Below are 24,621 nucleotides of genomic sequence, written 5' to 3' on the forward strand. Positions count from 1 at the left end.
AGACCCTCCGATGGATGACGTCAGCAGTAACGGTGGTGGTATTTGGTTTATTTCCTTACATTTGCTTCTCTAAATGCTCTTTTTTTTGCTATTTTAACCTTTTTAATACAAAACTATTTATTTTTCCCCTGAACATCTTCCAGGGTTGTTATAGCATGTCAGCCAGATGTTGGAAAGAACAAAGAAATCGCGTTTCACCGAGCCGACCACTAAATAAGGAACATTTTATTCTCTGTGGATTATTTGAAAATGTGCAGTGTGTAGACTTTATATCTTACTAAATACTGCACTAATAACAGACACAGCCATTCTATAGCATGAATTGCTGCTGCAGACTGTTTCTCGGCATCTTCGATGAGAATTCCAGCCGTCCATAAACAAATGCCTCCGGAGTTCGTGTTGTTCGGGCGGCTTCCTCCAAAGAGACGGCGGTGGGCGGCGGCCTCAAGCAGAGAAAGATGGCACCAACATTCTGCAGAGAGATTAGCGCTGTTTATTTCACACAGGGCAACGTAGCATATTAACTCAATTTGTCTTCTCTTAAAAGCAAAACTGTGCATTTCATAACCGGCGATGTACTACAGGGCTAACTGCAGCGTAGCGTTGTACAATAAGAACTACGTAAAGTACCTCATCACCCCGTACGTGACTGACATTGCAACTAATCCTGGGTCAGCCTAACGTTTCTAATAACTGAGAAAGCAGGGTCAACATTCCAACGATGACGGAAGCTCCCTGACATCTAATTCATGAAGACGTATTTTCAACTTTACCGTGTTAAAATGAAACAGCTGTGATGCATGTTTTGTTAACGGCGCATTTGCTGATCATATTAGAAGCTGTCTGACATGTCAGAGACGTAAACCTGCTTCGTAGGGAGCAACCTCGAATCAAAGAAGCGGAACCTTCATCTAACATGTTTAAAGGATGTGTGGCCACGGTCTTTAGAACAAAGTGGAAATACAGTTTTCTAATAACACGACTGAAGCTCCAAACATGCTGTCCTGGCTCTCTATCACTCTTACTAATGGTGGATTTAATGTAGCATCAAATAATCCAAGCGGCTGTGTGTAAAAAGCTCTTTTTTTGTTTTTTTTTATAGGAAAAACTTTTTTTTTTTACAAGATTGATGTTCTATCCTTATAAAAAAACGTTGCTGTATAAGTAAATAATTCAATTTAATGGCAAACATCCACGGTTTGAAATAACCTTTCTGAAGATGACACAATCATGTTGAGGTTTGTAATCCGTGTTCTATCATGTTAAAGTTTGTAATCTGTGTTCTATCATGTTAAAGTCTGTAATCCGTGTTTCATCATGTTAAAGTTTGTAATCCGTGTTTTATCATGTTATGGTTTGTAATCCGTGTTTCATCATGTTAAAGTTTGTAATCCATGTTTTATCATGTTAAGGTTTGTAATCCGTGTTTTATCATGTTAAGGTTTGTAATCCGTGTTTCATCATGTTATGGTTTGTAATCCGTGTTTCATCAAGTTATGGTTTGTAATCCGTGTTTCATCATGTTATGGTTTGTAATCCATGTTTCATCATGTTATGGTTTAAATCCGTGTTTTATGTAACATCTGCTGGCTCGGATGTGAGATTACAGGTAATGAATTCAGCTGCATGGCCGTCCATCAGCGGAACACGCTTCCATTCATTGTATGTCGGCGTAACATCACTTCCTGTGACGCTATTGGTTGAATGCTGGCTCAACACGCTAGTAGCTTGTATGTCTGCGGTGTGGAAGTACTTTTATATTAAATATTGGTATTTCATATTTCCTGTTGTTCTAGTCCAAGTTCAAAGATAAAAAAAAAAGTATTTTATGCATTACTTGAATGTTCAAGCTACGAGATAAATGCTGAAATAAGAGGATTAAAAAAATCAAACGAACTCAAAAAAACCTCATCAGGACATCCCTAATTCATCCATTTTCTCGCAGAGCTGCCGGAGCCAATCCCAGCTCGCTATGGGAGTGAGGTCAGGTTACCTCAGACACGTCGCCAGCACATCCACACAGAGACAGGCAAACCAAATTCTATCGCAGGCAGGATTTGAACCTAATTAGACACCTCAACTGTAGGCCGTTCCCATACCGGGAGTCGAACCCGGGCCGCCTGGGTGAAAACCAGGAATCCTAACCGCCAGACCATACGGGACCACGTTGCATTAATGTAAGTGAAATGACTAACAGCTGGCCCGCTGTCCTCACAATATCTAATTTATTCAAAAATTAGATTGAATAAAGATGTCCAGCCAACCTGGTGGACGTGGAGGAGTCCTTCAACCAGGGCGTCCTCGCTGAACTGCATTACTACTACTACTACAACTACTGCTACTACTACTACAGATAATAATAATACACGAAGAATGGGCACAAGTCCACCGGGGGCTGTTCAGGAAGCGCATTAGTTACTCAGCTCTATTTTGCAAACCCTGAAACATTTGTGTCATTTTTTGATAATGCAATAAATAAATAAGTAGGAATATCACCCCTAACATTTAATTTTGCTTGTTTTGCACTTTAATCTAATCGAAGCGTTCAGGAGACCATAAACTGTAAATCCTGCAAGGAAATGAAAAGTTCAGCACAACATGCTTTCTGTGATGCTGCCTCATCAACGAGACGGACCGGACCTTCATGTACCGTCCTGGCTGTGGAAGTTCCGGGATATACCGGGATATATTTTGGAGTTTAGTTTAAACCTCTGTGGTCTCTAACTAAACACAAACAAGCACGCTCTCGATAAACTAACCCGTCTCGACAAACTGACAGAGGTCGGGTCTTGTGTAACCTTAAATGTAAATGAAACCGGAGGTGACTCCTGATGACCCACGGAATAATATTTACTTCCATAACTCACCGCATTTTCTGTAGAAACGAGATCTGCAGTCGGGTCTCAGTTTCCTTCCTGTTTGATCGCCACCGCTCCGCCGTGCAACGCTCCAATGTAAACAAAAAAGGAACCCCCAAACCCATCAGATGGTTTGGCCCGTCCCAACTCATGCTAGAATCAAGGCTGCAGAGGCGGAATCAATCCGCTCGTCCAGTCCTGCTGTAAACCCATTTATTAAAACATCAAATACTCCGTCCTGCTGGATGTGAGCCCCGTGATTACCTTTGAAAATCAATTAAGCCACTGTGTAATTGATTGGATTCGAGTCCGTGGCTCCAGGAGCCTGTGTTTTGGGGGCTCTAGTGAAGGTCAACCCGTTTGCACCAGCTTTCCATTCTGGTCCTGCGTAAAGAGACGCAGGTCGGATCAATAGAGAAGGGATTGGATTCCTGTTTTGCGTCCCGATCGTGAGGTTGCAATGAGTAATTACATATTTATTTTAACAGAACTTTACGACGCAGCAAGATCAAGACCCACAATGGGATGTGCAGAATGTCCATCACCAGGAAAGTAAAGTACATGAAGACACTTGAAACGTTATGATGAGTCTTCAAGGGAAAAACAAAAATGTAAAAATGAAATCCACTGCAGCCTGACAGACATTTGATTTCCCAGGATGCACTTTGACTCATGCACAGAATAAAATTCAGGCATGTGTGCTCGGTTCTATTTTTTATTTTTTTATGCTAATGAGAGTTGGTGGCCCGTGGCTTCTCTCAAGATGCTGCAAATCGAAGCGGACGGCCAATGAGCCTCCTTCGTCCACTTCTGTCTGAATCGCAAAATAAAAGCACCAGAGATCCTCGACTTCCTGTCACACGACAGCTGAATTCCCAGCAGAAGAAGATCGATGCAATTAAAGGCAGTGTGTCGCCGCAGCACCGTCATGAGTTCCGCTAGCAGCATTTAGGAGCTGGGGCTGGATCGCCACGCCAGAACTCAGCTCCGCATTAGCGGCCGTTGCCTTTACGTCAGAAGAGGCCGGTTTTCTAAGAAGGCAATTATTCATTAAATTAGTGTGGAGATGATGTTCTGGTGGTCGCATGCTGATGAATCACACCGGCCAGTCATTTGCCTGGTAATTAAAGATTTGCGCTGTAAGCATAAATCACATTTGCAAAGACGTCGACCCGAATCCGCGAAGCACTTCGTGTCGTTTTCACTTGAACTGAACTTCTGCTTTATCAGAGACTTTCCTACCAGATAACAGCTTTTACAAAAGTAGTAGTTGTTGTTGTTGATTTTCCCTCTTTATCCATTGGAAAGTTCATATTAAACAAATAAACAGTCAATAAACGAGTGTGTTTTCATGCGCAACTGATCCAAACGAAACAACAGGCATTAGTGAAATACGTCAAACTAAGAGCAGATGGCTCTGGCAGCTGGGCCCACGGTGCAGCTAGCATCAGAGCTAGAGGCACACGATGCTCTCTGCTTTCTCTGACTTGCTGAGGGTTTAATCAATTCCCGTTTTTTTGTTGTTGAAAGATTGTTGGGAATTACATGAAAAGATGCCGATCAATCACATGTTTCTTCATTAATTATGGAGCTGGAGTGAGAACGAGATTCATTTAGCCGAGCGCGATGATTGACGGCTGCTGGATCGCAGCCAGCACCTGTAAAACTAATTAACATTTGTTTCACATCAGTTTAATTAACAGACTAAAAATGACACATGGAACAGTTTTATTATTTCCTTTGCCGTTGAGTTTCCCGACTACCAGCCGATCCTGCAGGAGCTTCGACACAATAACCTGCTCAGGAGAGGAGAAAGGCGACACCATGTCCTCTGATCTTCAACATGCACGCACTACTAAATGATGCCCCCCCAACACGGGATATCGTTTAACACAAGAAGGGGAAAATGCACCTCCTCACCCGATCTCTGTCTAAACGCAGAATACCAGCTCGGACAAAAGGATCTTATGTCTCTAAGTGGACGAGAAATACAAAGAATCCCAGTGCCAGGCCTTTTTTAGACGTCACTGTCCCACTTCAATAACAGAGAACTGAGTACTGGTCATTGCGTGTTTAGATTTCTCCTCCAGCCTTTTCTCCCGTCTCCGAACCGGAGCGTCTAAAAGTGAACCACGTGGCGCCGAGTCATAAAAGCCAGTGCTCGTTATATAATTTCATCAATAAGTGTTTCATTATTGAAATCGCATTACTTTGAGCTGCCCAGTGTGCAAACGCCGTGAACCAATCACTGCCTTTAGCAGATTCCTGCTGCTCATCATCACGCGTTCGTCTGTGCGTTACAGGAAACAACCCTCAGATCACGTCCAGCAGCCGTTTCAAACGCAGTCAAGGCTGGGCATGATGGCAGGCCCAGCAGAGTCCGGCCCAGCGTTCCCGTCTTCACGGACTCACACGCTGAGAGATTAAGTCTGGCTTTTGATTTTTCTCCCCGCAAAGTTAATTTCCAAAGTTTCCGTCCGTCTCACGACGTCTTCGGCGCTTGTCATTGTTTAATTAAGAGGAGGTGTGTAACGCAGGAGCGCGCACACTCCTGCTGGATGAAGGAACTCCTCCACTGGGATTTTGTTCGAAATGAGAGACTCGTGTGGGCGGAAGAGCGGCGATGTGCTTGCCAGAGAATCGTACAGTACTCCGCCGACACGCTGAACACCCCGGGGGAGTTCAGCCAAAGAATTCCTCCTGGATTTTCTCTTTCAGTCTCCTGCTCTTTCGCTTCCTTGCCCCCCCCTCCTGTACCCCGCCTCGTCTCTCTATCCTTCTCATTCGGTTGTGGTAATTCATCACGGAATATCAAAACGAATTCAAAGCTCCGGCACAGAAATGAAGGCCCATGTGTAATTGGTTCCTGTGAGGTGCCACCGTCCCGATTGAACCTCCTTGACCACAGAATGTGGGATAAAGCGACAGGAAGAACCCCCCCCCCCCCCCCCCCCGAGACATGGGGGGGGGGGGTCAAGCTGTTTCCCCTCCAGAACATTCAGGAGCTACAGGCTTCTTCTGTGATCTTTCCATTAACATCATGGATGAATTATGAATCCATTTCATCACAAACGGAAATGTTAAAATGTATGTCGAGTACACAAAGTGTGTATCTAGTCACCCAAATCCATTATTTCCAAACCAATCCCCATCCTGTCCCCATGGCGACGAATGGGGTTATGGTTCCTATAACCGGGAGACCGTAGAGAAGTGGACTCAAATGCATTACTCTGAGAGCAGCTTCGACTTCGGACTAAACTTATTCTTTACCTGCAGGGAAGTGTCGGCTCACAGGAGAGCAGGCGGTGCAGGCGTCAAAAGCCAAGCGAGGCGAGAGGAAAAAGCTCTACATTATAATAAGGTTCACAAGGAATAACATGGCTGCAAAACGAAGACGCTCGAGGACCGAGATCAGCCAAATCAGAAAACGCATGCATGGGATCCAAGGAGGAAGCTAAACCAGACAGATGCCTTTCCTGCTCCACGGTTGCAATGGTTCGGTCTTCCAGGCTGAAATGCTGTGAAAAGTAGGACCTATTTTTATTGCGTAATTTAGAGAACTTGTTGAAATCATACAAACCCGTCCCATCGACAGCTTCTTAGACAAAAGGCAAATTAAATCCCAATCTAATGCTCCCAATCCTGAATTATTCACCAAAAGCCGATTCGAGTTGTAAATGTGCACGTTTTACTGCTGAATGTTCCACACACTCGACTGGGCCCGACTGATCTGCTGTTGATTGCTGGCTGAGTGGTATTGTTCAGCGCTTTTCAATTAAAACTGCCGTCAGCTGAGAGCCGACTGATGACAAAACAAGCCAATCACGATAAAATATCTCATTGCCTCCGCCGAGCAGGTTGTGTGTTCGCCGCCGTTTGTCTGTCCGTCTGTTAGCAAGATAACTCAAAAGGTTCTGGATGGATCTTGATACAATTTCCAGGAAATGTTGGGAATGTTACCAGGAATAGATGATTAAATGTTAGTGATGATCCACAAGAGATTCTGGATTCTAGATCACTTTGAATCTTTTTTTTTTAATTGCAGTCAAAGGAGCTGCAACATTTGTTTTTAATATCTCGGTTGATTATTGACCGATGTTTATGGAATTTGACACATTTGCCGGGCGGGGCTCTTTATCTCACCACCGAATTTCATCCGGATTGGATCCAGAATGACGTTAGGAAAAAATTACATTTCAACAATGAAACCTCCATTTACGGATTCAAGAATCAGTTAAAAATACACATCAACTCTGATTCACTTTCACTTTTCATGGCTTGTGTATAAAGATACCAAGAACAATCTAGAACCTTTTGGTGCTGATCCAGATCACCATGTGGACGGTGTTGATCCAGTCAGGAGGGGAACGAGCTGCTTGGGGGAGGTCTGTGCTCTCTGAGGGCTTTTCTGGTTAAAGTTCATTTCAGCATTGTGAAATATATAAATAAATTGACCAGTTTGAAAGACAAAGTCCACACCAAAAACTCTGAACCCACTTTATATTTGGCGAATGATAAAATAAAGTGATTTCTAAAATCAGATTAAAAAGAAACAGGACCATGTTTACTGGAGACAGTGCTAAGACTAAATAAAAAAAACAACAGAGCAAATTAGCACAAAGTCTGGCAAGAGCAGCAAGAGAATTCGTCAATTTTTCACGGGTTCAGTCCATATTAACGTTGGCAGGGCAACTCCTGGCGAGCTCTGGCTGCGTGGGGCGGGGGGGGTTCAGGTTCCGCCCTCAGCCGGCCTGCTGCTGCTGCTGCTGCGTGGCTCGTCTTCCACGCCGATGAGGGGATGCCCTCTCATTTGGTTGATGCTCTCAGGTGTTTCCCACGCAGAGCGCTCAGCGAGCCGCAGAGGCCACGGCCATTAGTGCATCAGGCTGGAGGCCACTTGAGCGCCGCTGCGTGCCAACAGAACAAACACACCGTCAGCAGGAGATCAGAGCTGGAGCTGCTCCTCTGATAAATATCACGACGCCCCCTCATGAATAGAGCATGAACAGTGGCTGATTGGGGGGGGGTTCACTGTCATTCCTCCATATGTTGATGCAGCAGCAGGGGACGGGTTCATTAGCTCAACCCTGTTATTCAACTCGCCATACGCTGTTAACGAGGAGCTGCCATGTCCTCTTGAGCAGCGGTCCCCAAACTTTTTTCTGCATCCTTCCCCACCATCGGAGTTGACTCACCGCCAGGTGATGATCGGTTGACAGCTCCGCCCCTCTCTTCACCCGAGTGTCCAAGACATGCGGCCGCAAGTCCGGTGAGAAGACTACAAAGTCGATCATCGAACTGCGGCCTAGGGTGCACACATGGACACCCTTATGCTTGAACATGGTGTTTGTTATGGACAATCTGTGACGAGCACAGAAGTCCAATAACAAAAGACCACTCGGGTTCCGATCAGGGGGGCCATTCCTCCCAATCACACCCCTCCAGGTCTCACTGTCATTGCCAACATGGGCGTTGGAGTCCCCCAATAGAACGAGGGAATCCCCAGAAGGAGCACTCTCCAGTACCCCCTCCAAGGACTCCAAAAAGGGTGGATACTCTGAACTGGTGTTTGGACCATAGGCACAAACAACGGTCAGGATACATCCCTGGTTGTCTAGTGGTTAGGATTTGACGCTCTCACCGCCGCGGCCCGGGTTCGATTCCCGGTCGGGGAATCATCGTTTTAGGACGTTCAACGGAAAAAAGACCGCAAGGGCTTTTTTGAAATGCTCCTCTTAGACAGGATGTTTGACTTCATTTGTACTGTAATACATGCTACTGTGTGACTGTACTTGTACTCTAACATTCTATCGAGTAAATATATTCATCATCATCATCATCCCCCCACCCGAAGGCGGAGGGAGGCTACCGTCTCGTTTATTGGGGTAAACTCCAACATACAGGCACTGAGCCGGGGGGGCAATAAGTATTGCCACCCCTGCCCGGCACCTCTCACCAGTGACTACTCCAGAGTGGAAGAGAGTCCAACCCCTCTCAAGAAGAGTGGTTACAGAGCCCTTGCTGTGTGTCGAGGTGAGGCCAACTATATCCAGTCGGAACTTCTCAACCTCACACACCAGCTCAGGCTCCTTCCCCGCTAGAGAGGTCACGTTCCACGTCCCTAGAGCTAGTTTCTGGAGCCGAGGGTCGGATCGCCAAGGTCCCCGCCTTTGGCTGCCGCCCAGCTCACAATGCATCCGACCTCTTTGTTCCCTCCTATGGGTGGTGCGCCCCCCCCCCCCGCTTACAGCAATTCTATCATCATATGCAGGTATATAAGCAGCCATTCATTCAGAAATTCATGAAAACCAAATTATTTTTTTCCCTTAAAGTTATCTCATTAATCCCGAAATTCAGGAAAACCCCCCCAAAAAATCCTTTGGATTTATCTCATTAATTCAGAAATTCAGGAAAACTGAAACTATTCTTTCTTCAGGGAATGCAATACACTTCTGTACTTTTGCACAGGTGTATAATTTATTTTTCTTCTAATTCTGCACTGTTCAAACACTATTTTTTCTCTGTTGTATTTATATGTTTATATTATAATTATAATATATATTATATATTATAATTTATGCTGTTAGAGAACAAAACATAAATGTTTTCCCTTTGAGAACTCCTGATCTTTCACTCCTTTCCCTCAATGAAATTGATTATTTCCCTGTTTAAATCAGCTGTTTTAGCAGCATCAATCGGTAGCAGGTGAAACTTGTATATTTTTCAATCATTCATTCAAGTAAAGTTACATGAACCTTTGCACCTGGGATTAGGCCTATCCCACAGTAGCATGTTTGGTGTTTGAGAGGCGCAGCACTATAAGCAGTTCCACCTTTACCCGACTGATCATAAATATTTGCTCGTTAAAACCAACTCATATCCATTTCTCTTGGGCTGGTACAACATCCTCTGAGACGTGAGTACTTTTACTATCTTTTTAAAATGCTCTTAAATGTGAAGCACACAGATGACAGATACTGATCTCATGTATCATTGGCTTTGTACAGAAAAATGGGATTTAATCTCTGTATGCTTTCTCTATATTCAAGTCTAATTATTAGTCATGCATCCAGTTCCCTTTTTAATCGCCTCCTATGCCCTTGTTTGAAGTAACCGAATGAACATTAAACTCTGATGAGAGATAAAGTTCGGATGTTTAAAGCAACACAAGCTGCCCTTCATCCATTACAGCGAAGATGTAGCTCAGCACTTTAACGCTTTCATGTACAGAAACTGTTTCTATGAAGTAATAAATTGGACTCAGTGTGTGTGCCGTGTAGTTTCCAATACTGCGTCTGATCAAATACTTCGCCTCTGGCTCTCGAGTCTAAATGACCTGAAACATAATCCACACAAAACACTACAGGCCTAAACAACAACAACACAATGTTATCTTGGTCAGAAGAAGACGAGCAGTGACTCCTGCATGTTTCCTTAATTCCAAAAGAAACAAGAAATAATTGAAACCATAAAAAAATTCATTGAACTTCTGTATCTGTGTAGCTTCTTTATTAACACATAATCAATCAAGTTATGTCAAGCAAATGCCCCTAAAAAGATCCCCTAAAATTTCTGTTTCTGATAAAAATAAGATAACATTCACGATATATTTTGGAATTAAAAGCAAAGCTGAGCTCCAGCTCAATCTGCCTCCTGGCTATAGTCTGCAATATGAAATGTGATTATTAAATAGGAATACATTTAAAGTGTTGTTTGTTTTTGAGGGACTGTTGCTGTTGTTGAGGGGACTCAAACATCCAATAGTTTAATCAGGTGTTTTCCATTTTTAACACTTTATTATATAATTATATATTTTATTTATTATATTATATATTATTTACTTTTTAACTTTAGTTTAGGAAATGCTTTTTTTATTATTATTATTTTACATTACAACTTCTTCATCCTTCCATCATTCGTCCATCTTCTTTTCAGTTCGAGCCACTGTGTCTAGCTGCCGACCCGCGGGCCACATACAGTTCACGAAAGCTTCCCTCTGGCCTGTAGGGTATGAATGTCATCAGAAAATGGACACATGTAAATCCCCTCATCGCTATGCAGTCCTTAGAATTTGTGTTTTGTTGTGAAAAGGACTCATTCAGGTTTTATTTTGAGGATTGACTTCTTCCTTGGCAGAGGTCTGACAGCAGTTTCTAGTGATGATGATGAATATATTTATTAGATAGAATGTTAGAGTACAAGTACAGTCACACAGTAGCATGTATTACAGTACAAATAACGTCAAACATCCTGTCTAAGAGGAGCATTTCAAAAAAGCCATTGCGGGCTTGTTTCCGTTGAAAGTCCTTAATATCTTAATTGAAAGTCCTTAGTATCTTATCTCGTAATGATTTTGTTCCTTGGGCAAACATAGATAATGGCTCCTGGCTTTCGAGGCTGGAGTCCATCTTGGCAGATGGGCATTATGCTCATGTTCACACCTGGGTGAAACTGGAGAGTCTGATTGGACCACGTGGGAACTGACGCACAGAGAGAATACTCCCGCCCCTATCGTGCCTAACCTGAGGCACCCCGGGATTGAGTCGGCGGTGCAAATATTACATCAAAAAGCTGTTACATCGAATTAATATGTTTGAATTACGATAGGGAATTTTCATTACTTTTGTTACCTGGTTAATGAAATTAATTACACCTTGAGTAATGAGTTTGGAGCAGGTGGGTTTCAGATAATGAGGAAATGACACGAGATTACGTTGCCTTCGGGACATGAATATCTAAAACACCTGAAATGTGAAACACGGGAGATGCTGGATGGCAGTGATCATTTTAGACATTTTGCCAGTCACATGCACCATACTTCCACAAAGTTTGGCGGAAGGCCCTTGGTAATGTTTGTGTCCTGCTAGCAAACACACAAACACACACTAGTGAAACATTTTATGATGTGTTTACTCACAAGTTACATGAATCTACAGGTAATCAGACAATACCTTGTGATTGGTTTTACAGAAGAATGGTTTTACATGCTTCCAAAGGTATGATGGGAAGGCAAATCTGTGAGCCGGCCGACATACACACCTTGCTCATCTCAACGATGCTCTGTGATTGGTCGATTGAGCCCCAGCTTCAGTCGGGATGTTGAGACACCTGTGCACTCACATGTGAACAGGTGATTACATGCAGCTTCAATGCAGCAGCAACATAAAAAATAAATACATTTGTAAGTGTCTGCTCTCATGTGTGAGATGCCTTCTTAATGGATTTGCGACTGGAACGTGCTCATTAGGAGCATCCCAGATGAGCCTGAGCTGTTGTTGTATCGTATGTATTTTAGAATGCAGGCAACTGGCAGAAATGGGATGTTTTCAACTTCCACAAATCCTGTACAGATCCCGGGTTGGTGGGGAAGCACATGGTCATTGGTTGAGATCCCATTTGGATGTACTGTCCAGATCGCTGCCATTGGACAGGGCATAGAGTAGTGACAGGAACATTCAGGCGCCAGGCAACAACTAATTGCACACGGTCACAAAAGATGTCTGTTAGAATTGTGTATCATAAAGTGTCCTTTTATTGCGAGAATTCGAAAGCAAACCAGTGCAATAACCACGTTATCTAATCAGCAACTTGATATGCTGCATCTATCAGATGGAGGGACTTTAAGGACATGCTCTCATAAACCTCTGAACAAATTTGTGCTTAAAACCTGTAAGAAAAAGACTTTTGTGTGGAAACAAATTCTTTACTTTGACAAAATGAGAGCAAAAGTGTTGAATTTGTTTTGTGGCTAATAGGAATAATTGTGTTACATTTTATTTTCAGAACTGAAAAAAATCCCATTTATGCTACTTATACAATAGCACGAGTATATGAAATAATATTCCCAGTGGTTTTGGAAAAAAGAAAAGAAAGAAAAACATCCAAAATAAATTAAATGGACTATTGGACTCTATTAATAAAGATTTCCGGTCAAAAACAAAAATTGCCTATAATGCATCTCTAGAAAATAAAATTGTATCATGTGAGGGCAGGCTAAATAAATTGGATACACTGCTATTCATTTGCCCAAGAAACACAAATTGCAACTCCACTTAAAAGTGATTATTTTGTATGTTCTGTTTGATTTCAGGAAAAATGACTCCTCAGACCACTCAGGTGCTGCTGTCACTGGACTCTAAGGAGGTCGGCATGCTTAACGAAGGAGTCAATTTCAAGAGAAACCCAGAGGACGGCAAATGTTACATCATATACAAGAACAACAAGCTACTGAGAGCATGCAAGAACCAGTGCAAACACCAAGGAGGCTTATTCGTCAAAGACATTGAAGATCTGGACAGCAGGTGAGATCATCATGGCAGGCGTATGCAGAGGAAAGTGTTCTTTGCGGCTGATCGCCTGCTCTGTTCTGACAGGACAGTTAAATGTACGAAACACAACTGGAAGTTAAATGTGGCTACTATGAAGTATGTGAACCCACCTGACAGCTTCATGCAGGATGAGCTGGGTGAGTCTTGTGTCTAACGCTTGTGTTCCATGGTGAGTCTTGTGTCTAACGCTTGTGTTCCATGTGTTTTTTCTGGCTCTGAGACATCGCGTATATTTCAATAATTGCATGCCAACAATGGTAATATATATAAACTTTATTACAGGCTCTAGACCCAATAGTAAAAACATACAACACAAAAGCAGTAGTAGTGACACGTGTCAGCATAGGAAACAGCAACAGGACATACTAGATTAGTAATTATTATATGCCTGTAAGGTTTATTGTGTTTGGGGAAAATATACAGCGCCACCCACAGACCAGGTATTTTACTGCATTTTCATTGAACATTCAATGTGCTGCTTAATTCATCCTGCCTGTGAAGCTCAGTGTCAGTGGATCTGTGAGTCACAATATTATCCTGTCGTGTCTTAAAAACCTTTCGGTTGATGTAACATACATAATATTTTGTCGTACACAGACGTAGAGATTTTGGATGGTGGGGGGCTTCACTTGGTTGCGTTGAACCCCATTGACCCCTGGCTGGCTGACCCTTGTGAGACTCTGGAGCTCGAGGAAGGAGAAGTCAAAGTAGGCGTCCTGCTGACCACAGGGATTTACACAATATCCAGAGAAACGATACTTGTTAAAAAAAACTTTTTTATACATTCAGGGTTTTGAAAATGCTCAAGTTTAGCATTTTAGACTTTTCAGTTGAAGCATTTTTTCATTAGAAAGCAGAAACAACTGTTCAAACTGTGTACTCTTTTAGATATAATGAAATAGAGTTGCCATTGGTCAGAGGCGCCGGGCAGGGGTGGCAATACTTATTGACCCCCGGCTTGGTGCCTGTATGTTGACATTTACCACAGTGGACGAGAGGGTAGCCTTCGGGTGGGGGGACGGATCCTGACTGTTGTTTGTGCCTATGGTCCAAACAGCAGTTCAGAGTATCCACCCTTTTTGGAGTCCTTGGAGGGGGTACTGGAGACTGCTCCATCTGGGGATTCCCTCGTTCTATTGGGGGACTCCAACGCCCATGTTGGCAATGACAGTGAGACCTGGAGGGGTGTGATTGGGAGGAATGCCCCCCCCTGATCGGAACCCGAGTGGTCTTTTGTTATTGGACTTCTGTGCTCGTCACAGATTGTCCATAACAAACACCATGTTCAAGCATAAGGGTGTCCATGTGTGCACCCTAGGCCGCAGTTCGATGATCGACTTTGTAGTCTTCTCACCGGACTTGCGGCCGCATGTCTTGGACACTCGGGTGAAGAGGGGGGCGGAGCTGTCAACCGATCATCACCTGGTGGTGAGTCAACTCCGATGGTGGGGAAGGATGCAGAAAAAGGTTTGGGGACCGCTGCTCAAGAGGACACGGCAGCTCCTCGTTAACAGCGTATGGAGAGTTGAATAACAGGGTTGAGCTAATGAACCCGTCCCCTGCTGCTGCATCAACATATGGAGAATATATACATATGTAAGTGTCTGCTCTCATGTGTGAGATGCCTTCTTAATGGATTTGCAACTGGAACGTGCTCATGAGGAGCATCCCAGATGAGCCTGAGCTGTTGTTGTATTGTATGTATTTTAGAATGCAGGCAACTGGCAGAAATGGGATGTTTTCAACTTCCACAAATCCTGTACAGATCCCGGGTTGGTGGGGAAGCACATGGTCATTGGTTGAGATCCCATTTTGATGTACTGTCCAGATCGCTGCAATTGGACAGGGCATAGAGTAGTGACAGGAACATTCAGGCCCCAGGCAACAACTAATTGCACACGGTCACAAAAGATGTCTGTTAGAATTGTGTATCATAAAGTGTCCTTTTATTGCGAGAATTTGAAAGCAAACCAGTGCAATAACCACGTTATCTAATCAGCAACTTGATATGCTGCATCTATCAGATGGAGGGACTTTAAGGACATGCTCTCATAAACCTCTGAACAAATTTGTGCTTAAAACCTGTAAGAAAAAGACTTTTGTGTGGAAACAAATTCTTTACTTTGACAAAATGAGAGCAAAAGTGTTGAATTTGTTTTGTGGCTAATAGGAACAATTGTGTTACATTTTATTTTCAGAACTGAAAAAAATCCCATTTATGCTACTGATACAATAGCACGAGTATATGAAATAATATTCCCAATGGTTTTGGAAAAAAGAAAAGAAAGAAAAACATCCAAAATAAATTAAATGGACTATTGGACTCTATTAATAAAGATTTCCGGTCAAAAACCAAAATTGCCTATAATGCATCTCTAGAAAATAAAATTGTATCATGTGAGGGCAGGCTAAATAAATTGGATACACTGCTATTCATTTGCCCAAGAAACACAAATTGCAACTCCACTTAAAAAAAACTTTTTTATACATTCAGGGTTTTGAAAATGCTCAAGTTTAGCATTTTAGACTTTTCAGTTGAAGCATTTTTTCATTAGAAAGCAGAAACAACTGTTCAAACTGTGTACTCTTTTAGATATAATGAAATAGAGTTGCCATTGGTCAGAGGCGCCGGGCAGGGGTGGCAATACTTATTGACCCCCGGCTTGGTGCCTGTATGTTGACATTTACCACAGTGGACGAGAGGGTAGCCTTCGGGTGGGGGGACGGATCCTGACTGTTGTTTGTGCCTATGGTCCAAACAGCAGTTCAGAGTATCCACCCTTTTTGGAGTCCTTGGAGGGGGTACTGGAGACTGCTCCATCTGGGGATTCCCTCGTTCTATTGGGGGACTCCAACGCCCATGTTGGCAATGACAGTGAGACCTGGAGGGGTGTGATTGGGAGGAATGGCCCCCCTGATTGGAACCCGAGTGGTCTTTTGTTATTGGACTTGTGTGCTTGTCACAGATTGTCCGTAACGAACACCATGTTCAAGCATAAGGGCGTCCATATGTGCACTTGGCACCAGGACACCCTCTTGCTGCTGACCTCAACTCGGGATGTTGTCGATCGGTGGAAGGAATACTTCAAATACTTGAATACTTCAAATACTTCCAAATATAGGAAAATCACACTCCTCAGCCTCCCCGGAAAGGTCTATTCAGGGGTACGAATCGCAGGTAGAAATGGCCAAAATGAGCTTCCTCCGTAGGGTGGCTGGGTGCTCCCTTGGAGATAGGCTGAGAAGCTCACTAATACACTAATCATCTCAAGTTTAACAAATGTACTTGCCAACGTACTTGTAATGCAGGCCGATAAACATAGTGGAAGATGAGGGGTTAACAGGAGGTGTTGCAAACTGCTTCCAGTGACCAATCATACAAGCCTCTGTGCAGGAATACAGCGATAACCAAAATCAGAACGATGCACGACCGTGAAAAGACATTCTGCAAATACAGCCGAATGGAAATGATAGGACTGCATCTGATGGAATGGAATTCCCCTCTGTGATTAATAAAGTTTTATCATTCAAGTCTGATTCAAGTCAAATCTGCAGAAGTAAATCATGACATAAAATCTCTTTGAGTTGTTTTCATTCAGTGTATGTCAAAAAGGATTCTATGACTTTCTGTTAACATTTGTTTTTCTTAACAAATCTGCAATCAAAAGCACAGCATCCATGAAACCTTGTCAGCGAACACTCTTCTGCATCAGCCTTCACCTGGATAGGATCCACCGTTTATGTGTTCTCATATCTCTAATCACTGTTTATTAGCTATGTCCATCGTAATTCAAACTTATTGATAATGGCACATGTGGCACCTGTAGAACTGTGAGCGTCTTTCTTAGGTGACTTACTTGACCCATGCCTGCATGGAGCTGCAGCTGGGGCAGAGGCGGTTCATGTTTGACCCGTGGTTGAAGGGCCCTGCATTTGCCAGAGGCTGGTGGCTTCTCCATGAGCCTCCAGCCGATGCCCTGGACAGGCTGTGTGCAGCAGATCTCATCTACGTCAGCCATATGCACTCTGACCACCTCAGGTAAATTCAGTCTGGTTTAATTTACTTACATCCCATCATCCACGTCACTTTATGTGTTGAAAACGGTGTAGAAGTCATCCCAGCTGCACATGAAGGACCTGTAGACATGCAATAATGGAGAGATAGTGGCGTGATGGGCAGCCAGGTAGCGCTGCCCTGGTTTTGGGGGTCTAGTGCCTTGACTTGCTGGGCAGGGCCCAGGAAGTTAACTGACACCTCTCCAGCTCTATACTTTGGTCCATGCTGGACTTGAACCGGCTGCCCTCCAGGCCCCAAGTCCTTGTGGACGGAACTACTGCCGGCCCCAGCATGAATCAAACCAGAACTAAAATCAGTTTGCTTGTTTTCAGAGTTTTCTTTTTTTTTTTTACTGCTTATATACGGAAGTGATTCAAAAAAGGGTTAGGGTTAGGTCATAATTTACATAGTTCGTTAATGAAGTTCAATCTGAGAGACCTGATCTGTCCCGGAACCTTTCCAGTTACCCCACACTGAAGGAATTGTCTGAGAGGCAGCCAGATGTCCCCATTTACGTTGGTGATACATCAAGACCTGTCTTTTGGTGAGTAAAGTGATGGTGCTTAGTTTAATAACAATCATTTGAAAACTGAGATGTCTTTAAGTAACCATCATGTCTCTCTCTGCCTTGATATACAAAAGGTATCTGGAGCAAAGCCATGTCAAGCTGACCAACATCAATGTTGTGCCGTTTGGAGTTTGGCAAGATGTAAGTCTCACATCTGGTTTGTCAGTAAAAGCTAATTAAAATGTAAAAAGCCATAATAAACTAGAGGTGGCGCGGTGGCGCAGTGGTGAGCGCTGTTGCCTCACAGCAAGAAGTTTGCAGGTTAGAATCTGACATGCGGCCTTGTTGTGAGGAGTTTGCATGTTCTCCCCGTGTCTGTGTGGGTTCTCTCCGGGTTCTCCGGCTTCTTCCCACCATCAAAAACATGCAGCTTAGGTGAATTGGTCCCACTAAAATGCCCATAGGCGAGTGTGTGTGTGTGTGTGATTGTCTGTCTGCGTGTGGCCCTGTGACTGGCGGCTTGTCCAGGGTGTACACCGCCTCTCCCCCGTTGACTGCTGGGATAGAATCCAGCAGGACTCAGTAATGGACAAAGTTCTTCGGAAAATGAATGAATAATATAATAGAAATTAAGAAAGAAATATTTTTGTAACAGATTGACAAACACCTCAGATTCATGATCCTGATGGATGGAATACATCCGGAAATGGATACCTGCATCATTGTTGAATATAAAGGTGAGTCTTTTCAATCACTTCTACATTTAAGATGCTCTACCATTGCTTGAGTTGTGGAGTACACACACAAATATTTGCAGGTCACATGATCCTCAATACTGTGGACTGCACCAGACCAAACGGGGGCAGGCTACCGCAGAACGTGGACTTGATGATGAGTGACTTTGCTGGGGGGGCATCTGGGTTTCCCATGACCTTCTGTGGAGGGAAGTACAATGGTGCGGCTTTCATCTCTGCGTTTTTGGTGCGTGGCATGGCACTTACATAAAAGCAATGTGTGTATCTGTAATCAGATTCCTGGAAAGCAGACTTCATCAAGAATGAAAGGAAGAAGCTTCTTAATTATAAAGCCGAGCTGGTGAAGTCTCTGCAGCCCAGGATCTACTGCCCATTTGCCGGCTACTTTGTGGAAGCTCATCCATCAGACAGGTGCAGCCTGTCCCTTCAGGATTCATGGATGATATATTACAATGGGTTTGAATGTCTGTTATATATCTCTGACATATGCCCATCAATGAACAGGAGTTGCAATGCATGTACACGTCTAGTTTGGTGATACTCAAATGTCCTTCAAAATTGTTTGTGTATGTCTCTACTGTGTGTACGTGTATATCTTTGCAGATACATCAAGGATACAAATGTAAAAAACAGTGCCAAGGACCTCAATAATCTGATCAATCAGATCGCACCAGGTATCCAGACGTGGACGCCTGTGCCAGGCTCCGTCCTGGACCTTTCTCTCGCTTTGAAAGGCCTCAGTAACAGGTTAATGACATCTCAAGGATTTACATGACAACTCGATAAGATCGAAGATGAAAAACCATCTTCACCAAAAACCAAGCTCTATCGACTGTCTGAGTGCAATGATGGCCACACTGCGTCAGCTCTGATACGTCATACGTCCAACATTAACATCAGTTTCTTTTATCACACCCAAACACAGTGAAGCCATCACCACACCTCCAGCCAACACAAAAGTCTTCAAGGACACTTGGGATTTCGATTTGTACGTGGATGAACTGAACTGCGCCACCAGTTGTGAGATATTTAAACACCAAAGCTGGATCCGGTTTTATTACACATGGGCAGGCTTTAAGAACTACAACCTTGTAGTGCGGGTAACTATGCGTGATCCTCGCTTCATCTATGGCAAATACTACTTTTGGCTTTCTCTTCCTCTTGATTGTACCATATTGATTATTACTGATTGGGAAATACATTTCTGCTAGTTTTCTTTTTTCTTTCTTTCTTTTTTTTGCTGCTTTTGAGTCATGAGCTGCAATTGAAAAGGAAAAAAAAACGATATCATATCGCCAATTCACTCATCCTTGATGGAAAATGATGCGATGCAGAGAGAATCCAACTGTACAAAGTGCAGAGCAGAGTCTCGTGTATCCTCTGATGTAACATAGCACGGCCTGAAGCAATTACCTTATCATATACAGTGTATGACACATTTAACTACAGTCAGGTCATTCAGGAACCTTGGTGAGCTAAAAAGACCATCAACTGCCGCCATGATAGAACAGAGTGATGCCTTCAGGGTCTATGGGACTGCAAACACAACAAATGGACTAAATGTTCTGCATTTATATATCGCTTTTTCCACCTTTGCGGTGCTCAAAGCGCTTTACATTAGGCCTCACATTCACTCATTCACACACACATTCACACTCCAGTGGAAGACTGCTGCCATGCAAGGTGCTGCCAGACCCACTGGGAGCAATTTGTGGTTCAGTATCTTACTGATACAGTATCTTACTGATACAGTATCTTACTGATCTTATCTTACCCAAGGACACTTCAACATGCGGAGAGTCAGAGCTGGGATTCAAACCACTGATTTACTGATCACTGGACGACCCACTCACTTCGTGCCACATCACCCAAATTGGAAAAAAATACATTTTTTTATTTTTTCAACACTTTCCAGCAGGCAGGTTGGACCTTATTAGGCAAAGTTTAAATATAACTCATGAGATATTTCAGAATCGGCATCCTGGCTACCTCTAGAGCAGGCATGGGCAAACCCAGGCCCGGGGGCCATATGCGGCCCGTTGGGCTATTTAATCCGGCCCGCCGAACTTGTCCCAATTATATAGTTAAATATAATTGTATTATAATTAAACCTCATTCATTTGACCTTTTCTCCGTAATGCTACCTGTAAAATGCCAAATCTTTTAATGTAATGTCTTTTACATGTCATTTATATTAGCTCACACCAATACTCCATCCATCTGTTCCTGGCCCGGCCCCTCTGTCATATTTTAGAACCCATTGTGGCCCGCGAGTCAAAATGTTTGCCCACCCCTGCTCTAGAGTCACACCGATCGCCCTGGACACCAGATCCAGAGAAGGACTCTGCTGGTTAGTTTGTGTAATATAAGGACATGTGGAGCAGAGAGTGAGGGACATAACAATCATGCAATGTTCGGATTTTAAAAACCAGAGCTCCGCTTATTCTTCTTTCCAGCTTTTAGTGGTCCTGTCCTGCTGCTATATTACAAAACATTGATCTGTTCCCCTCTGGATTGATTTTCCTATCAACTGGCCCCACTGGCTGAGCCACTATTCCCGTCTTTCTGTTGGCACATTTTAAGTGAATGCCCATTTCATGAAATACAAATTTCCAAACATCTTTTTTTCAAGGTGATTGAGACTGATGACAATTTTGAAGTCCTTACTGACGGCTATGACTACCTGGTGGACCTTTTGGATCTGTCGTTCCCCAGTGGAAGGCCTGACAGAGAACACTCCTATATCGAGGTGAGCACATTTTAAAAATGTGGTGAGTGCACTTACCAACATCTCTCTTTCTCTTGTCCTCCTTGTCTTTTCTCTGCTTCTTCTTTTCTGCCCCAGAGAGATAACTCCTCTTAATTTCTTCCACATTCAGGGTGGGGGGTGGGGGGGAGCTTATCCCAGGGGTCCAGTGGGAATAAATTACTTTTTGGCAGACCGGACAAGTCACACACTTAAATTTCACTTTTTGCGCGGTACAGGCTCTAATGACGTCAGGTGCAGGCGGCTGAAAGCCGATGGTTCGGAGCCTGTTTGCATATTGGTCCAACCGCTATAATGATGTGTTCATATTGTACACAAATATTGTTCATCTTCTCCAAGACTTTAATACCATCCTGCAGAGGGCCATGGACATTCTGTACTGCAAGACAATAATTGAGTCTCTTCTTGCTTTTGTTAAAGAGAAGAGGTTAGAGGGGGCTTTCCGAGCTGTTTAGGTCAAAGCAGCAGGTCTCACATGCAAACCACAAGATGAGTCCATGATAAAGCACCATCAATCCATCCATCCATTGATCCATTTAAGCAATGTCGCTCTGTTGGCCATTGAGAGGACACAAGGTCATACCCCTTGAAAAGATGCTTGTAATTGTGACAGATTCATAGACCATTTTCTTGTAAAGGAATAGAGGCTAGAATTTAGGTATAAACAAATTGACATTTTATGATGTAGGCCATCAATGAGATTCCCGTCTTTGAAAGCCCAGCAGCCGACACTGTCACCAAAATATTTCACAATGATTGTGAGAAGGTGTGAAAAAGCCTATACCCACTGGTGCAATCAGTTTGACAAAGTAGGGGGGTCACATTATGACAAAACCTTCCAAATGTTTTCCCCAAGGAAATGATGAGTAAACATTGAAAGGTGAGATGCAGAAAATCAACATATCCATTACTCGATGAACTTAGCACAATAAACACCACTAGATTCAATCTGTCTACATTTTGCGAATCCGCCTGCCTGCAAAGCAAATCTACTCATAAATGCTCTCAAGACCTTGAAGTCATGATAACAGGCATGCAAAGAGTTTAACTTTGTATGTTCTTGGATTCCTCCACAGATTAAAAACAGGATTGGTGTGATGAGATACGTAGTGCTGCACGGACGACTCTGGGATGACCTGTACATTGGTTTCCAAAATCGCATAAGCCGACATCCAGATATTTATCACCACAGGTAGGCTGCGAAAACCTAGGGTGCAATATCACATCTATCTCAGGTCAGAAAACAATTCCACAGGAGCCTGGTGTAGCCACCCGACACTCATCTCCCTGATGAACACCTTAATCAACAATAGACTAAAATGCATTCCTTGGCTGAAACGTGTGTGATGTCATCATTTTTGCAGATGGGTGTGTTTCTGTGGTATTTTTTCAAATGCTTACATTCTGTAGCCTGTTTTACAGAGTTTCTGTTTTCAGGCCCCAAAAATGCCATTGTCATGCAAACAAAGTCCCAAAATTCAACAAAGATGAATTGAAGTGAAAATGCTAAATTCTTTACACCTTTACACGGTTATCTTGTCAACAGCCCAGAGAGAGCCATGTGTTATGGAAAGAGTCCTCAGTTTCCTCAGACAAACAGAGCCCAAAGCAGGACCTCGTTCTTGATGCTCATTCTGTCTGACTGAGGTTTTAGGATTTGTTCATCCCATACAAGGAAAGCCTGGCTGCGTACACCTATAGTACACCTCTCTAGTATTGATACGTATTGGTGGGTAGATGAGAAAATGAGATGTGAAAAGTGGACGAGCAGGAACATGTATGAAGACACCCAGCTGATGTGGCGAGGCAGGAATTGTCTTCCTTTAGTCTATTTCAGTTAGAATTGTTCATTGTCTTAAACTTGATTCTGCCCTGTCTGTAGGTTCTGGAACCACTTTCAGACCAAGCTACCAGTTCACAGGCCAGACTGGGACCAGTTCCTGCAGCAGGAAGAATCCATTCAACAACCTGACGCACAACAAAAGGAGCCAAATAAATGGAGCTACTGTGTTGTATTGTGATTGCGTTCTTTCACCTTCGCAATATTTCAAAGGTCAGGCACCTACTAACCCGAAAAGATGCAGAAAATGTTGTCCATGCTTTTGTAACTTCCAGACTGGACTACTGCAATTCCTTACTGTCCGGCAGCCCAAAAAGGTCTATTAAACATCTTCAGCTAATCCAGAATGCAGCAGCTCGTGTTTTGACGGGAACCAGGCGTCTCTGCATTGGCTTCCTTTTAGGGAAGGAATTGAACACAAAATCCTTCGCCTCACTTTTAAAGCCTGTCTGCTCCTGCTCTGTCTCTCTATCACTTCCCTATCCATCTCCTTGTTTTTGACCTGTCTCCCTCTCTCTCTCGCTCAACCCAGTCGGTCAGAGAGATGGCCGTCCACCATGAGCCTCAGGTTTCTGCCTGTTAAAGGGAAGTTTTTCCTTGCCTCCGTTGCCAAAGTGCTTGCTCTTGTGCGTCAAGCTGGGTTCTGTGTTTTTGGAGGTCTTTCTCTGCAAATCCTGTAAAGTGCCTTGAGCTAACTTTCTGTTGTGATCTGGCGCTATAGAAATAAAATTGAATTGAATGGAATATGCTGCTGTTCGAGTTTCCTTCGTCTACTTAAATTAGTTTTTTTTCCAACCAAGTGGAGCAAACTGTAAACCCCGACATGTCGTTTTGCAGCACCGCTACGGTGACATGTTAACCAGCAGTTTCTTATTCGCTCGTCTAGCAGATGAAGCGCGGCCATCTGTGCCATAATATTTTAATGCTGCAATTGAGAGTTAACAATTGTTTTATCTGAAGACAACAAATCTTCTGTTTTTACGATAAGGGCTTAATTTCTCTTCTCTTCTTATCTTGAGGTAATGAAACAATCAGTATCAAGAGAAAAACAATCTAGTAGTAAATGTACACCAGCATGCAGATGAGACTTCTGAAGAAATATAGCAAGTGATTTAAACTGAACTCTTCCAGTACTGGTACATGTGTCAGACTGGCACACAATCGTACAAACTAACCATGGATTTTCTTAGCCAGCACTGCAAAAGATGCAAATTCTGTATCGACAGACATTTAAAACCTTTTTAGCCAACCAACCAGCAAACTAACCAAATGACCAATTAAAAAAAGCAGGCAACCAACCAAACAAAAAAACATACTTACGAATAATACAATAAGATTCATTTTACTTTTGTCAAAAAATAAAAATGCTTATCTAAATTGTGTTATTTTTATTATTTAAAATCAATTTGATGGTTTAAATTGGCATTATACCAGCCAGAATAATTATTTATATTGTTTCCTGTTTCTTGGAGCATTTGTGAGCCGAAACTTTTCCGTGCACCATGCAC

The 24,621-nt window shown here is 43.2% G+C and overlaps 1 protein-coding gene and 1 non-coding gene across 2 annotated transcripts; one reads left to right on the top strand and one right to left on the bottom strand.

The window, feature by feature from the left end:
- Positions 1-2,090: 2,090 nt before the first annotated feature.
- Positions 2,091-2,162, bottom strand: trnae-uuc (transfer RNA glutamic acid (anticodon UUC)). The gene has a single exon. It is a non-coding gene; the product is annotated as a tRNA-Glu (tRNA).
- A 10,791-nt stretch (positions 2,163-12,953) lies between these two features.
- Positions 12,954-23,294, top strand: cmah (cytidine monophospho-N-acetylneuraminic acid hydroxylase). Its single transcript, XM_068755398.1, has 14 exons — positions 12,954-13,159; positions 13,232-13,323; positions 13,784-13,893; positions 17,035-17,225; positions 17,707-17,787; positions 17,886-17,952; positions 18,407-18,488; positions 18,569-18,706; positions 18,782-18,917; positions 19,110-19,253; positions 19,432-19,606; positions 21,139-21,255; positions 22,350-22,465; positions 23,156-23,294. The coding sequence occupies exons 1-14, from the start codon at positions 12,954-12,956 to the stop codon at positions 23,292-23,294; spliced, it is 1,794 nt and encodes a 597-aa protein (XP_068611499.1).
- The last annotated feature ends 1,327 nt before the right edge of the window (positions 23,295-24,621 follow it).

This window comes from Brachionichthys hirsutus, chromosome 22 (assembly GCF_040956055.1).
Source record: "Brachionichthys hirsutus isolate HB-005 chromosome 22, CSIRO-AGI_Bhir_v1, whole genome shotgun sequence".
Taxonomy (NCBI): Eukaryota; Metazoa; Chordata; class Actinopteri; order Lophiiformes; family Brachionichthyidae; genus Brachionichthys; species Brachionichthys hirsutus.

Excerpts from the sequence above, each read along its gene's own strand:
- cmah (XM_068755398.1), top strand. The coding sequence starts at position 12,954 with ATGACTCCTCAGACCACTCAGGTGCTGCTGTCACTGGACTCTAAGGAG. Across the intron at positions 13,160-13,231 it reads ATTGAAGATCTGGACAGCAG|GACAGTTAAATGTACGAAAC; the intron begins GTGAGATCATCA and ends CTGTTCTGACAG. Across the intron at positions 18,707-18,781 it reads CTGTGGAGGGAAGTACAATG|ATTCCTGGAAAGCAGACTTC; the intron begins GTGCGGCTTTCA and ends ATCTGTAATCAG.